Genomic DNA, 13,370 nt, shown 5'->3' with positions numbered 1-13,370 from the left:
CACAGATCCCGTCGTTATCTTCCCATAGACAGCATACACTCCCCTGATCATAGACAGACAAACCAGTACATTGGATTGTTTTACCCATGACAGGATTGCCAGTGAAATGTTTGCACGTGCATAACAGCCCTACAGGCATGTAAGACAGGCTCCACTGGGTATCAGACTGACAGAAAATCAAGTGAAAAGAAAACCACAGTACACAGTATAGTGTAAAAGACTTTCTATAGGGTGAAGAAAATGAAATAATAATAAAGGCTCCTCGCTTGTTACAAAACGGCATCAAATCTCCCTCCTCCTCCTCCTCCTCAAGCTGTACACTATGTACTGAAATCTAACCCAACTCCTCCAATGCTCTCAGAGAACCAACACAAAGGCAATTTGTGCTGGGTTAATGCAGACAAGCCTGATGAGTCGATAACATGCCAAGCCCTGCTGCTGCTGCTGCTGATGATGATGATGAGGATGAGGAGAAGGAGGAGGAGGAGGAGGAGGAGGAGGAGGAGGCGAGGACAAGCCAGCCAACATACACACCCTGCCTGCCGTTTTCACACCTCTCTCACAAACAGTCGCAACACAGAAACCGGAGGATGAGGAAAAGGAGCATAATGCTGCTGCTGCAGAAGCCCAGTTTCAGATATCTATCACGTTATCGATGTAGCCAGGGCAGCGGCTGCTGCATTTTGGCTGTCGAGTCAGAGTGCGCAGACAGACAGAGAGGGAAAGGGAAGAGCTCTGGCCCACGGAGGCATATTGACCCAACGTTCTTGTGTCCAAGATAACAGGATTATGTAGGAGAGAGAGAGAGAGAGAGAGAGAGAGAGAGAGAGAGAGAGAGAGAGAGAGAGAGAGAGGGAGCCGGGGGTCTGGCTGGGCTTGGCTGAGCTCGTCTGGCAGGGCTACAGGAGCATTCGTTAGCCATTACCCCCCCCCCCCCCCCACCCTCCCCTCTCCTAGCAACGCTCAAGCCCCCCATTTGTCTTCATCAGGTCCCCCCCCTCCCCCAAGGGGAGTGCAGCAGGCTCCGGCCAGGGAGGGAATGCCATTTCACACAGAGAGCCTCAAGAAGAGTTTCTGTCTGAGTACCGCAGGGCTACTAGGCAAGGAACAGCCAGTACCAGCATTCAAGGGAAAAAGAACTCCCTAGAAAAACCACAGTCTCAGTTCAGAACAAGCTACAGGCAACACTGTAGGATAGACCAGTTTTTCATTCGACACGGATTGAGTTTTAGGCAAACGGAAGGTTTCAGCACCACGGACAGCGCGCCAGAACCCCACACATCTCTTCCATCCTCTGCATGTCCTCTCCCTCTCCCTATCTCTCTCTCTCTCTCATCTCTCCTCTCCTCTCTCTCTCTCTCTCTCTCTCTCTCTCTTCTCTCTCTCTCTCTCTCTCTCTCTCTCTCTCTCTCTCTCTTCTTCCATCAGCAGCTGCCCCCCCCGCCCCAGACAAGCAGGGCTTCATCATCCATAGCCGGAGCAGGGCACAACCATCCATCTCTGTTCCCTCGAGGGGCTATTTTTAAACATGGGAACGAGTGATTAATCAATACAGCAATCAAACTAACAAAGCAAGGAGTGGCGGGGGCTAGGTGACAGAAGCGCCCCTAGCTGACGGGGGTTGGGGTGGTGGCGGGGGGGTTCAACATCTCTTAAACCAGGTGAACACATCCACGGTTAACTGAAGACACACATATGATCCCCCCTACAGTACAGTAAACATAATGTGGTATATTTTTACACACACATAGACCTGTGTATAGAACCTGTAGATATCTGTCTTATTGCACACACATTCATAGACCTGTATAGCTGTAAAGGTTCTGCCTTTTTCATTGTCTCCAAGATTCCTAACAAGGGGGGTTTTATGAATTAGCATTCCTTTGGCCTAGAGAGCACATGGTCAAAGATGGCCCACTTCATTGTCCTAGAACACATGGTCAAGATGGCCTCCCTTCCTGTGACCTGCCCCCTGCCCTTTGACCTGAGTGATACTGTCCCTCTTTTCACACCCTAACCTGTCCTGAGTAAGGTGATAGGACTACATATGTGTTTTGTCATAGCCCTGTATTACCATATCATTGGGGGTATAAAATGTGTGAGCTTAAGACAGCTCTCTCTGTTTTTCTCCTGCTGACCCACAGACCTCTCTATAACATCACAGAGTAGGAATGCTGTAAGCTGTATGTAACCTGGTGATCTATTTCAACCAAGTGCTAATGTAAACATCCCTCAATAGAATGGTGTGACCATTCATCATCATGTTCATTCCTCCCTAAGAGAGGCTACAGAGGGGCGGGGGGGTTATGTGTGTCTGTCTGGAGGACATTCGCTGGTGTCACAGTCCTGCAGGGTTCGGACCTCGGTTAAAGGAAAGGAAGGGAATACACTAGCAGTTAGAAAAGCCATTTGAGGACAGCTATCCATAACGTTGGGTTTATAGCAGGGCCACTGTTCCAGTAGGCAGGAGGGGACCACAGGATGCTGTCGAGCCTGCTGCTATTAAAGACATCGCTTTTTTTTCCACGCTTTTGTTTTGTTGATTAAATTCCGTCAGATGTAATCAGGATGGAAGTCAAAGGGTAGGACGTGGTCAAACGTGAGACTGGCTTTTCTACGAAGGACCGTGTACAACGCAGGGAGAACGACATAGCGCGGAGAGGGAGGACAAAACGTGGCGACGATCTAAACGAGATCTATCTGAAAAACGAGTGTTCATCAGAGTGATATTTCATGTGATTATTCTATGAGGTGTTCAGCACCTGAACAGTACTTTTGAGCGTGTTTTTGGAGCGAGCATGTTGTGTCATTAATTTATCCAACCAATTGTGTCATTAATTTATCCAATCACTCATGGTGATTGCTGTCTACTAAATCCCTGGTGGCTTGACGGGGTGTCTCCATCAATAAAGATTATGGAGGATCAGAAATGAATACAGTTCATCCAGGAGAGGCTGGTTTGGTGGCAGAAACGTCGGGAGGACGGGCTCATTGGAATGCATGGCTTATCATACTATGATGGATTGTTGAAATATTTGGGGGCTGTTGAACACGTTTTAAAGCATGCATTCTCTCCCTGTACTGCCTCTTATCAGATTACTGAAGCTTTGCAGGCAGAAGCTGCTTTAAAACATGGATAAAAAGACACCACGCCACTGATCTTTTTCCCCACACACTGTCCCAGTGCTGTGTTGCAGTAAGCTCAATGAGATGCATGTCCCTGCATGTCCTGCCTAGAGACCCGAGGGCTGAAGTATGTGTTTGCTCACACAGGGTATGTTTGCTATAACCTATAGATAGGCCCTGTAGAGAATCCAGTTATTGGGTCAGTTATTGTATTACTGAAAACAACTGTAAAGGAGTATCAACAGAATCGACCAGCTAAGTCAATTGTCAAGAGAAGCGTATTGCTCTCTCTCTCTCTCTCTCTCTCTCTCTCTCTCTCTCTCTCTCTCTCTCTCTCTCGCTCTCTCTCGCTCTCCCCCCCCCCCCTCTCTCTCTCTCTCTCGCCCCCCCCCTCTCTCTCTCTCTTGCCAGTGGAGACGAAAAGGTAATTCTCAACGCAAAAGACAGTCTCCTGAATTGATACTTGAGACTGGGTTAAATTCAGCGTTGTTAACAAAAGATAACCAAGACATCTAGAGGGGGAGTGGTTGGAGGTGGGGTTAACCAGCTATTGTTACCGCCCCATTACCTGGCTGTGCGAAGGTGTGGAAAAAGATCCAGATCTTTAAAAGGCTTTTTCTCTGGATTGTGATTTCAGGTGTACCAACATTCAAATATGCATGTCGTCTTCAATATTTTTCCGATTTCAATGTATGACACATTATTTGTGCTTACAAGCTTACAATCTGTAGTTTCAGAATATGTAAAAAAACTAAAAATGACTTCGGTACCTGGTTGGTCAAAACACTGGCTGGTGTCACATATATATATATATATATATGCATATATACAGTATATCATTGATCTCCTATCTGAGTCTCATCTGAGTGTCTTCTGTAGGGATGAGAGACGTATGACCCATCAGGGCTGTGATGGATGACTGGGCTGATGAAGTGACCACAGGTCCCTAATGACCGGAAATGAGATACGCCACGAGGGTCTGTCACTCCCCCCTCCAACATCTCAATCAGAAACACCACCCATCATATTCTGACTATGAGCACCAGACTGAGGAACCTGAGGCCACATTAACCAGCCTGTCAGTAGACCCAGAAGACAGAGGAGCTTATGATGAATAGAGGAGTAGATCTCACCCCCCCCCCCCCCGTTCCCGAACCGAAAGGCTAATTTGGGCTGAACGGGCTTCATCTAATGGGGTTATTAATCATGTAAACTGTGACATCGCCTAATGGTGACGGAGCAAAGGTGCAAAAATCTATCTCTCCGTGATGATATCACAAGACGTAAAGGTGTTCGTACGTACTGCGAACAACCCCAGAATCAGATACGGCGAGTATTATTTCAGCGGTGATAAAGCGCTGTATAACAACGAGACGCTCCCATCGAATCACTGCAGAGTGGATCATCTTCAATTTTGTGCATCGCTTCAATCGGACCGGGAGTTCCGTCAAACGAGCGGTGGAGTCTGATAACAGACTGGCTGGTCATGAACACTGGGAGTCTGTATCCCTCTCAGATCAAGAAGGGCTTTCTCCGTATCAGGGATCGGGGGGGGAGGGGGTTAGGGGAGGCCTCTCTTCAGATGGTGGATCCCTTCTCCCTCTGCCAGTGACCGAAGGCAGCAGCATGGCACCATGTTGGCATCAGCGCCAGGCAAAAGAGGCTTAGCAGAGTGAGGCGGTGCGGGCGCCAGAGGACTGGCATATGATGCCCTCCCCCCCATCAGGCCTGGCACCGGCGGGCATGGGGCAGGAGAAGGAGACACGGCATGAGGTGGTTTGCGGGGTGTTTTTCTGAAGGCGACTCCTAATAGACCATATGTGAAGAATTTAAACTTGGAACCGTTGTACACACATACTCTAGTCTACCCCATGCTCTTGGAAAACAAATGATAGTCCACTGTCAACAAAGGCAGTTCGTCGAACAACGTCACAGTCGTCGAAACTGCCGTGGTAAATTCATCCTGCCCACGGCAATCGCGGTGAGTGGTGAGGCTGTACTGTAGGAAATATTTTTAGTTTGATGAAGCTTGCAGCTTTGGAGAAACTGTGTCCTTGAAATACCCAGAGAACTCTCATTCTAATATCAGACAATGTAAACGCATCCCAGTAGTCAAACTGTGTCACCAGCGCAGGAGGGGGGTGGGGGGCTTGGGGGGGGGGGGGGGGGTGCGACTGCCAGCTGTAAAATGTGGGGAAACAATCATTTGACATCAAAGAAGCAGGCAACATTTCCGCCCCCCCCCTATCCCTGCTTCCAGCAACAACAGCTATTGACTAATCCGATCCCTTTCCAAAGGCCTTCTCTAAAAAATCTCACAGCGACACAGAGTTGGTGAATAAACACACTTCCCACTAGGGCTATTACATATTTCATGCTGTTACATAATAATTTCCCCCTTTGCATGTTTATAATTGTGACTCTTATGCACAATTTGCATAAAGTGTCACAGCTCGGATTTGTTTCAAACTAAGGGTAAAACCTCCACTCCAGTCAGAATAACAATCCACTCCCTGACTCGTGCAGCAGCAGGATAGTGATCCAATAACGCTCCTAGGGCTTCCTGGGATTGCTCGCCATGGGAAAACCGTCCATCCTCTGAAGGAAGCGGAGGTCAACCGGTGTTCATCTACATAGCGACTCAGGATCACCTCCCAGTTCATAGTAGCTCACTCAACCAAAGGAACACTCCTCCTTTTTATATCTTTTTATTTATTATTATCTTTTATTTTCCATTCCTATTTTTCTTTTCTCAATTAGGGACACAACACATCATCTAGAAGTATTGCACAATATATGTTGTCAACAAACAAAATGGATAGACAATACAGTATGATACGATACAATCAGAGTGCACTCACATTGTAGAGGATGTCCACCCATCCCTCCATGGTGATGCACTGGAAGACAGTGAGAATAGCGAAGAGGATGTTGTCAAAGTTGGTGATCCCGTAGTTGGGGCCGATCCAGTATTCCTGACACACAGTGTCGTTGGAGCAGGTCCGCGCCGGAGCCTCCATTCCACAGGGGTAGTCTGCCGCCTTCTCACCTGAGACACACACACACACACACGCACACACACACACACACACACACACACACACACACACACACACACACACACACACACACACACACACACACACATGGCCAGCTCTGAGAGAGGTCAAAACATAATTCACTGGTAACTAAGAAAACAATGTAAGTTGATGGGGGTGAATAAACATCCCACTACTTCTATCCAGAACATTGGATATGTAGATACCTGTGTCGGTCCTGAAGCATGTGCGGTGGAACTTGCCCATGTAAAAGTCCAAGCCTATTATGGCAAACATGAGGATGGCAAAGAAGAGCAGCATGCCGATCTGCAGGAGTGGCACCATGGCCTTCATGATGGACTTCAGAACCACCTGAAGACCTGGCACAGAGCAGACGGACAAACTGGAACAAACTGGTCTTTGGAGAGAACCCAAATGGATCAACTCAATTTTCAGGGCGGCACTTACTCGGAATTCCAGATACCAGTTTAAGTGGTCTCAGGACCCTCACTGCCCTCAGCGTCCGCAGGTCAAAGTCGGCCCCCACGGTGGCCAGCATCCTGTTGACAGACAACATGAGGCAGGGTGTGAACGTCCAGACTGACAGACTCTCCTACCTGTACCGGTCCTCAGAGTAGAACATACTGGTGGCCAGGGGTGGTCCAGTGGTCTAGCACCGCGGTCTACAGTGCACATATATGCCCATGTCGGCATGGGTTTGAATCTGGCCCATGCCCTGCTGACATTCCCTTCTTCTCCTTACTATCTTACTGTCTTACCTACTGTCTTCACGATATCTGTCCAATACAATAAAAAATATGAGTGGGACTGCCCCACTCAGAAAAAATTACATAAAAAAAAAGAGTAGAACATACTGTATCACCAACACCATGAACGACAAAGCTAATTCAAGAGCACAATCTCACACCTCTCTAAACATTGCATACCAAAAAGAGACAAGCAATTATCACGTTTTGTATCTAGCACCTACACGAGAGGACTATTTCTATTGAAAATGTCTTGCACTTTGTAAATAACTTCAATATGGAATGACTCATTCTTGTGCAATAGTAAAGAATGACTCATTAGTGACCTAAACATACTGCAAGGACTAGTTAACTAGTTACAGTAGATATACTGTAGAAAATACATACAGTAGCTACATGACAACAATATCTACAGGGAGACTGTCCACATGCATGTTGATACAGTATGCAGAGTGGGGTACTGACAAACAGACAATGAGAGTTGAATTTCAGCTCTGTAAAATGGCTCATTTTAATCCACACTTTCCCGTAGCATTCAATTGGATATCTCTTAAGCTGGGTGAATCTGTGTGTGTGTGTGTGTGTGTGTGTGTGTGTGTGTGTGTGTGTGTGTGTGTGTGTGTGTGTGTGTGTCCCTTCTGGTCCGTTTCTGGCCGAGCTGTTGCAAAGCCTCTCCTCAGCCTCCAGGGGCACCACATAATCAACACACTTCTTCCTAAAACCCCATCGCTTTCGTAAGTGATGATCTAACTGCACTCCAGTCTCACAGAGAGGAGAGGGGAGGGAGGGAGGGAGGGAGGGAGGGAGGAAGGGAGGAGGGGCTGGGCCAGAGAGGGGATATGCATTAATACACTAAGCTCCATTGCCTCTCTGCCTCTCTAGCACCTTCAGATGGAGCTCCAGCCTGAGCATGGCCTTGTCCATGTGGGTCAGAGCAGCAGCATAGCAGTGGGGCTGAGGGGGAGAGCCTGGTCCAAGTCACACAGACACAAGAGGGGCCTGGGGAGGTGCTACACTGAGACGAGAGGGGAAAAGCTCTGCACTGGGCATGGGTGAGGGAGGGCAGGCGGGAGGATAGGGGGGAGGGTAGGCGGGAGGGGAGGGGGGAGGGTAGGGGGGAGGATAGGGGGGAGGGTAGGGGGGAGGGTAGGGAGGAAGGCCAGGAGGAAGAGGAGAACAGTACAAAACCAAGAAAGGAGAGACAGAGTATTAAAAGGCTGTGCAAAAGTGTTTCAGTGACTCCACCTAGACTGGGATTGTCAGTGATGTGTACGACTGCAGACAGACAGCAGGATAGTCTCCTTGGAAATGAAACAATGACAAGCTATTCTTCATATACACCAGATAGATATTATGTATACTTTGTGTTTACGATTAGAGCATGCTGCTTAAGCCATGCAATGACTTTGATACCCCCAAAACGTAACACAAAGAAAGAGGGCGGGGTAGGGCGGGGTGGATGGGGGGCTCTGTCAGTTCACAGCATTGTGGAGAAGCCTATAATTGCCATGTTTCATTCCATTAACAGGGAAATTCCCTTTCCTCTCTCCTAGATAGTAATTAATCCTAGCCTACCTAATACACTCCCTGTTGGTTTGTGGTAATTGCGAAGGAAAGAATGATGAAATGAGGTGAATCAAATGTTCCCATAGCAACTACGTCAAATGACGTCAGCCACAACGAGGTAATGCACCTATCCGGACGGAAGAGACCAATCATTTCCATTTGAGGACCACGTTAGTGAAGTAACCCTGTCTGCTGTCATGATCCCGCGACCCGCTCGCTATTAGAATGTTCCAGATTGCAGCCGGTGGAGACCACTTATCTCCTGCTGAAATGAGTCTTCCCAGACTTGTTGTGTGCTCAGAGCTCTCTGCCCTACTGCTGTTTATCCCAAAAGAAAAAACTGCCAAAACAGCCTCAGGTCCTTGTACTGAACCAGTCACAGGAGAAGGCAGCATGCTGCATACAGATCCTGATGATCGCTGCTGTGCCCCAGTGCTAACAATGATGTTATTGTATAAGTATATACAAGTCTGTCTCTCTAGTGTACACATATATATATAAGTCTGTCTCTCTAGTGTATTAAGTATATATATATGTCTGTCTCTCTAGTCTAGTGTATTAAGTATGGGTGTGGGTAGTGGTGGTCTAGTGGATAGTGAGTTGGACTTGTGATCGGAAGGTTGTGAGTTCAAATCCCGCCTGAAACCACACCACTACTAGTGTGCCCTTGAGTAAGGCACTTAGCCCTCAGTTACTCCAGGGGGAATGTCCCTGTAATTCGTAATTGTAAGTCGCTTTGGATAAAGGCGTCTGCTAAATGGCAAAATTATTTAAAAGTATAAGTATATATAAGTCTGTCTCTCTAGTGTATACGTATATATAAGTGTGTCTCTCTATTGTTTAAGTATAGCTTTACAGTAACACTATCCTTAGAAGAAAACCATGTTGTAGATAAACAACATTTATCATATGGAGAATCTTGGTTTCGACAGCAGAAAAGTCAGAGATATCCTGCACTGCACAGATGGGAATACCGGGCATGGACAGGATTGGCTAGGGTTTGCCAGGGAGGAAATTCACCTGAGCAACCTACATGAGATTTTCGTACACAGAGACAGGAGCCAGACCTCAGACCCAGCCACCTGAGACAACAGAGCAGGTGTTCCTATGTAGGTATCTGTGTGTGTGTGTGTGTGTGTGTGTGTGTGTGTGTGTGTGTGTGTGTGTGTGTGTGTGTGCGTGTGTGTGTGCGTGTGTGTGTGTGTGCGTGTGTGTGTGAGCGTGTGTGTGTGTGTGTGTGTGTGTGTGTGTGCGTGCGCGTGCGTGTGTGCGTGCGTGTGTATGTGTGTGTGTGTGTGTGTGTGTGTGTGTGAGTGTGTGCGTGTGCGTGTGCGTGTGCGTGTGTGTGTGTGTGTGTGTGTGCGTGTGCGTGTGCATGTGTGTGTATGTGTGCATGCGTATGTGTGTGTGTGCATGCGTATGTGTGTGTGCGTGTGTATGTGTGTGTGTGTGTGTGTGTGTGTGTGCGTATATGTGTGTACTGCACTGCTGAGTTTCCCGGAATGGCTCAGGAGACACACCGGGCCTCTCCCAGTGGACAACTCTGCCGTCTCTCTGTCAACACCGAAGTCTGCAGGTTAGAGGACAGCAGGGCACATTGGGTACTTCTCAGAGCGCCAGCCAGAGCATTAACATGTTGCCTCAACATTAGAGAGCAGGGGGAGGGACTATGAAACCACGGCTAGTCCCTTCAGAATACCCTAAGCCAGGGGTCTTCAACCTTTTTCAACCCAAGGACCCCTTGGATGAGAGACAAACAGAACAGGGACCCCCACATGTAATATATATTTTTAAATGTCTCACATTTTAAAGCCTATATAATAACTTTTATATTTACTTCATTCACCTTTTCTTTCACCGTATTAACCTATTGATATACTGGGTTATTAGCCTATATGTGTTTATGATTGATAAAACGTTCATGCATAATTATGATTGGTTATTATTATTGTTGTTGTTGTTGTTGTTGTTGTTGATGAGGCTTATGTTTTCTATTATTATTATTTTTCAACAATGAAACTTTTAGCTTCAGGAAGCCAGGTATGCCTACCTCAGTGAGATGACTGGCCCTGGTTGGTGGTACACAGCTTGTCTATTCTGGGGGAGATGGAGGTTGTCAGGCAGAGCATCATGTCATCCTCAGACTGCTGTCTGGAACGGTATTTGCTCTTCAGGTAGGTGAGGGAGGAGAATCCACTTTCACAAAGATAAGTTGTTGCAAAAGGCAAGAGGCTCATCGAGAACTGGGTGAGAGGCTGTGACTCGTACACATTCTTGTGTGTACTGTCTGTGGTTAGGTCGATCAGCTGATCTTCCTCAGCGGCTGTCAGGTTTGAGCCGTCGGATGCATTGTCTTTGCATGGAAACCGTATCCATGTCTTGTGCTTTCTCCAAGACTCAGTCTCAGAAAAGTACTTCTCATATTGACTTTCGAGTGCCTCCAAGTGATCAACAATTGCTCCGCGCGGTAGCAGAATCTCGTGGATAGCTGTGCGTAATTCAAAGACGCGCGCCAATACTGATCCACGGGAAAGCCATCTGACCTCGGCATGGTAAAGGAGCGCGTTATAGCGGCGCATAGAGAAGCAAAGAGGCGGGTTTGTTATTATCAAACTAACTAAATTAGTAACGTTATGCTAGTTATTAATTAACGTTAATTTCGCAATGAAGACCGAACTGCAGCGTTTTAGCCAACACCTAGCTTGCTAGACAGGTGTGTTTTTTTTTTCAGCTGACATTATGTGAGACTCTAGAATCATGGGCATCATTTATTTTGTAAATAGTTTTTGTCAAAAGTAGCTTATTATTGCCTATTAATGCTTGTACTTTACTCAATATCATTTTTGTTATATTTTTTAATTTTCACTGATTATTTTGGTGAAAAATGTAAATTATTATGACAAAACTTGGCGGACCCCCTGCAGTACCTCTGCGGACCCCCTAGGGGTCGCGGACCCCCGGTTGAAGACCACTGCCCTAAGCCACTGTTAAAGGTCTACCGTGTCCGACATCTCTCCTCAGGACCTCAAGGCAGCAAGGCAGCTCAACTTCAATCTTACATTCAATCAAGGGGGGGGGGGGGGTTATAAATAAATGGCTGTACACCAAAATGCTGAAATGAGAAAATACAGTATTTGCACACAAAAAAAAAGTAGTATTTCTGGTGGCTGTTTTCCTCGCCGCTGACTTACCTCGCAGACAAAACAACTTTATTTAAACGGTTTCCCGTAAGCGATGAAGTGCATGGGACTGAAAGTGCCTGTGTCTTGGGATTTCATCAATATTTGATTCTACAGCCTCACTGCTTCACCCCTCAGAGAGTAAGTTACTTTGTTGTTGTTGTTGTTGTTGTTGTTGTTGGTTTCGAGTGGAACCTAACCATTCTTTTAACCATTCTTCTCTGAGACTGTCGCTCCCTTGTAGCGTGCAGCGCTCTGGTCCCAGTTGAACAAACAACATCTGGAAAAACGCAAAGAAAAGAAGCCCATTTCCTGCCACCAGAGGCGTGTGCTAGGAGATTAGCTACTCAATGGACCCTCCTGATAGCGGAGAAAAAGCTCTTCCTCACTGTTCCAAAAAACGTGGAGGAAGCATTTCTGGCAACCAGCACGACACAGAAAGAAAGTAACCAGGGATGAATTTGGCAGTGCTGTCGTGCATCGCCTTCACACGTTCTGTTCAGAAGGGCATTCATCAAAAGGTAGAAATACCCCAAAATGATTTCATAGAAAGGGAAATATCTTCGACTGAATGTCAATAAATACATTCTTCGGATGGGTGAAAGCATTTAGCAAATATGTCTGTCGCATTTTATTTCAAAATATGCATTTCAATTACAAACTGTTTATTACACAGTGGCTGCACTGTAGCTGAAAAACTTGAATAATGAGTTTAATATGTTTGGAAAATGGCTTAATGATTCTTCAGGGGACCTAGATCTACACTGGAGTGTAACTAAGGTATTTATCAAATCATGCTCCCTTAGGGGAGCCTAATAATGCATTTTGCCTGCATACATTAACTCAGACAACATGAAAGAGTCTAAAAGTCAAACACATTAGCTTGATTATCAATTAGTCAACCGCATTTGTTTACAGCTCCTCCCTGGAGAGGACAGAGGGGAATATTGGTCTCCACACACACACACACACACACACGCACACACACACACACACACACGCACGCACACACACACACACACACACACACACACACGCACACACATGCACACGCACACGCACACACAAAGTTGAGTGTGAGTAACACAGGATGTCAGGGATGGCAAGGGAGGAATATCATGATTGGGATATTTCTGTCCACATGTCCAACCTTTCGACCCCTCTGACAGCAGTTATGGAGTAATCCATCTGGCACCATGTATGGGACAGCATCAGTGACGAGGGCAACTGTAGGTAACCTAACCATCTCTCTTCTGCTGTACATGACAGGAGGAAACATCCCACCGCACTGAGACGGGTCACAGGTGAGAGGGGAACAACAGCAGGCCACGTCTGGGACTGGACACAGAAATGCAATCAGTCCAGCCCTGACGGCAAGAACGGACGAACGGAACCTGCCTCACTCAAGTCCCTCCGGCGCCACAGGGAGAGAGAGACACTTCAGACAGCGTTAGTGTGCAAAAGCAACATTTCACAGTCCACTTCCTCTTTCTACAACCTCATCAGCTCACACTAAAAGTGCCTGAGCAGCCGTTAATAGCTCTGCTCCACAGGGGAGTGTTGTTTGCTTCTCAAGTCCTGCAGCTCCGGCCTCCAGCGTTGGACAACCCAGTTCACCGTGAGGGTCAAAGCCAAGGGGGTCAAAGGGGAGAGGTTCAAATGGAACAATAGATCAGAACGTCCATTGGCAGGGA

General features: G+C 47.0%; 1 protein-coding gene across 1 annotated transcript in view; it reads right to left on the bottom strand.

The window, feature by feature from the left end:
- The window catches only part of cacna1ba (calcium channel, voltage-dependent, N type, alpha 1B subunit, a), a gene marked incomplete at both ends in the record, with an annotated part of 96,877 nt that overhangs the window by 61,755 nt on the left and 21,752 nt on the right, over nucleotides 1–13,370 (bottom strand). Inside the window, 3 exons of the mRNA XM_080531508.1 lie at nucleotides 5,988–6,175; nucleotides 6,392–6,544; nucleotides 6,633–6,724. Coding sequence (XP_080387634.1) covers nucleotides 5,988–6,175; nucleotides 6,392–6,544; nucleotides 6,633–6,724 — 433 coding nt within the window. The remainder of the gene's footprint in view (nucleotides 1–5,987; nucleotides 6,176–6,391; nucleotides 6,545–6,632; nucleotides 6,725–13,370) is intronic.

Source organism: Nansenia antarctica (assembly GCF_963989245.1).
Source record: "Nansenia antarctica genome assembly, chromosome: 5".
NCBI classification, from domain to species: domain Eukaryota; kingdom Metazoa; phylum Chordata; class Actinopteri; order Argentiniformes; family Microstomatidae; genus Nansenia; species Nansenia antarctica.
The sequence above is the reverse complement of the archived record's forward strand: the minus strand, read 5'-3'. Positions and strand labels throughout refer to the sequence as shown.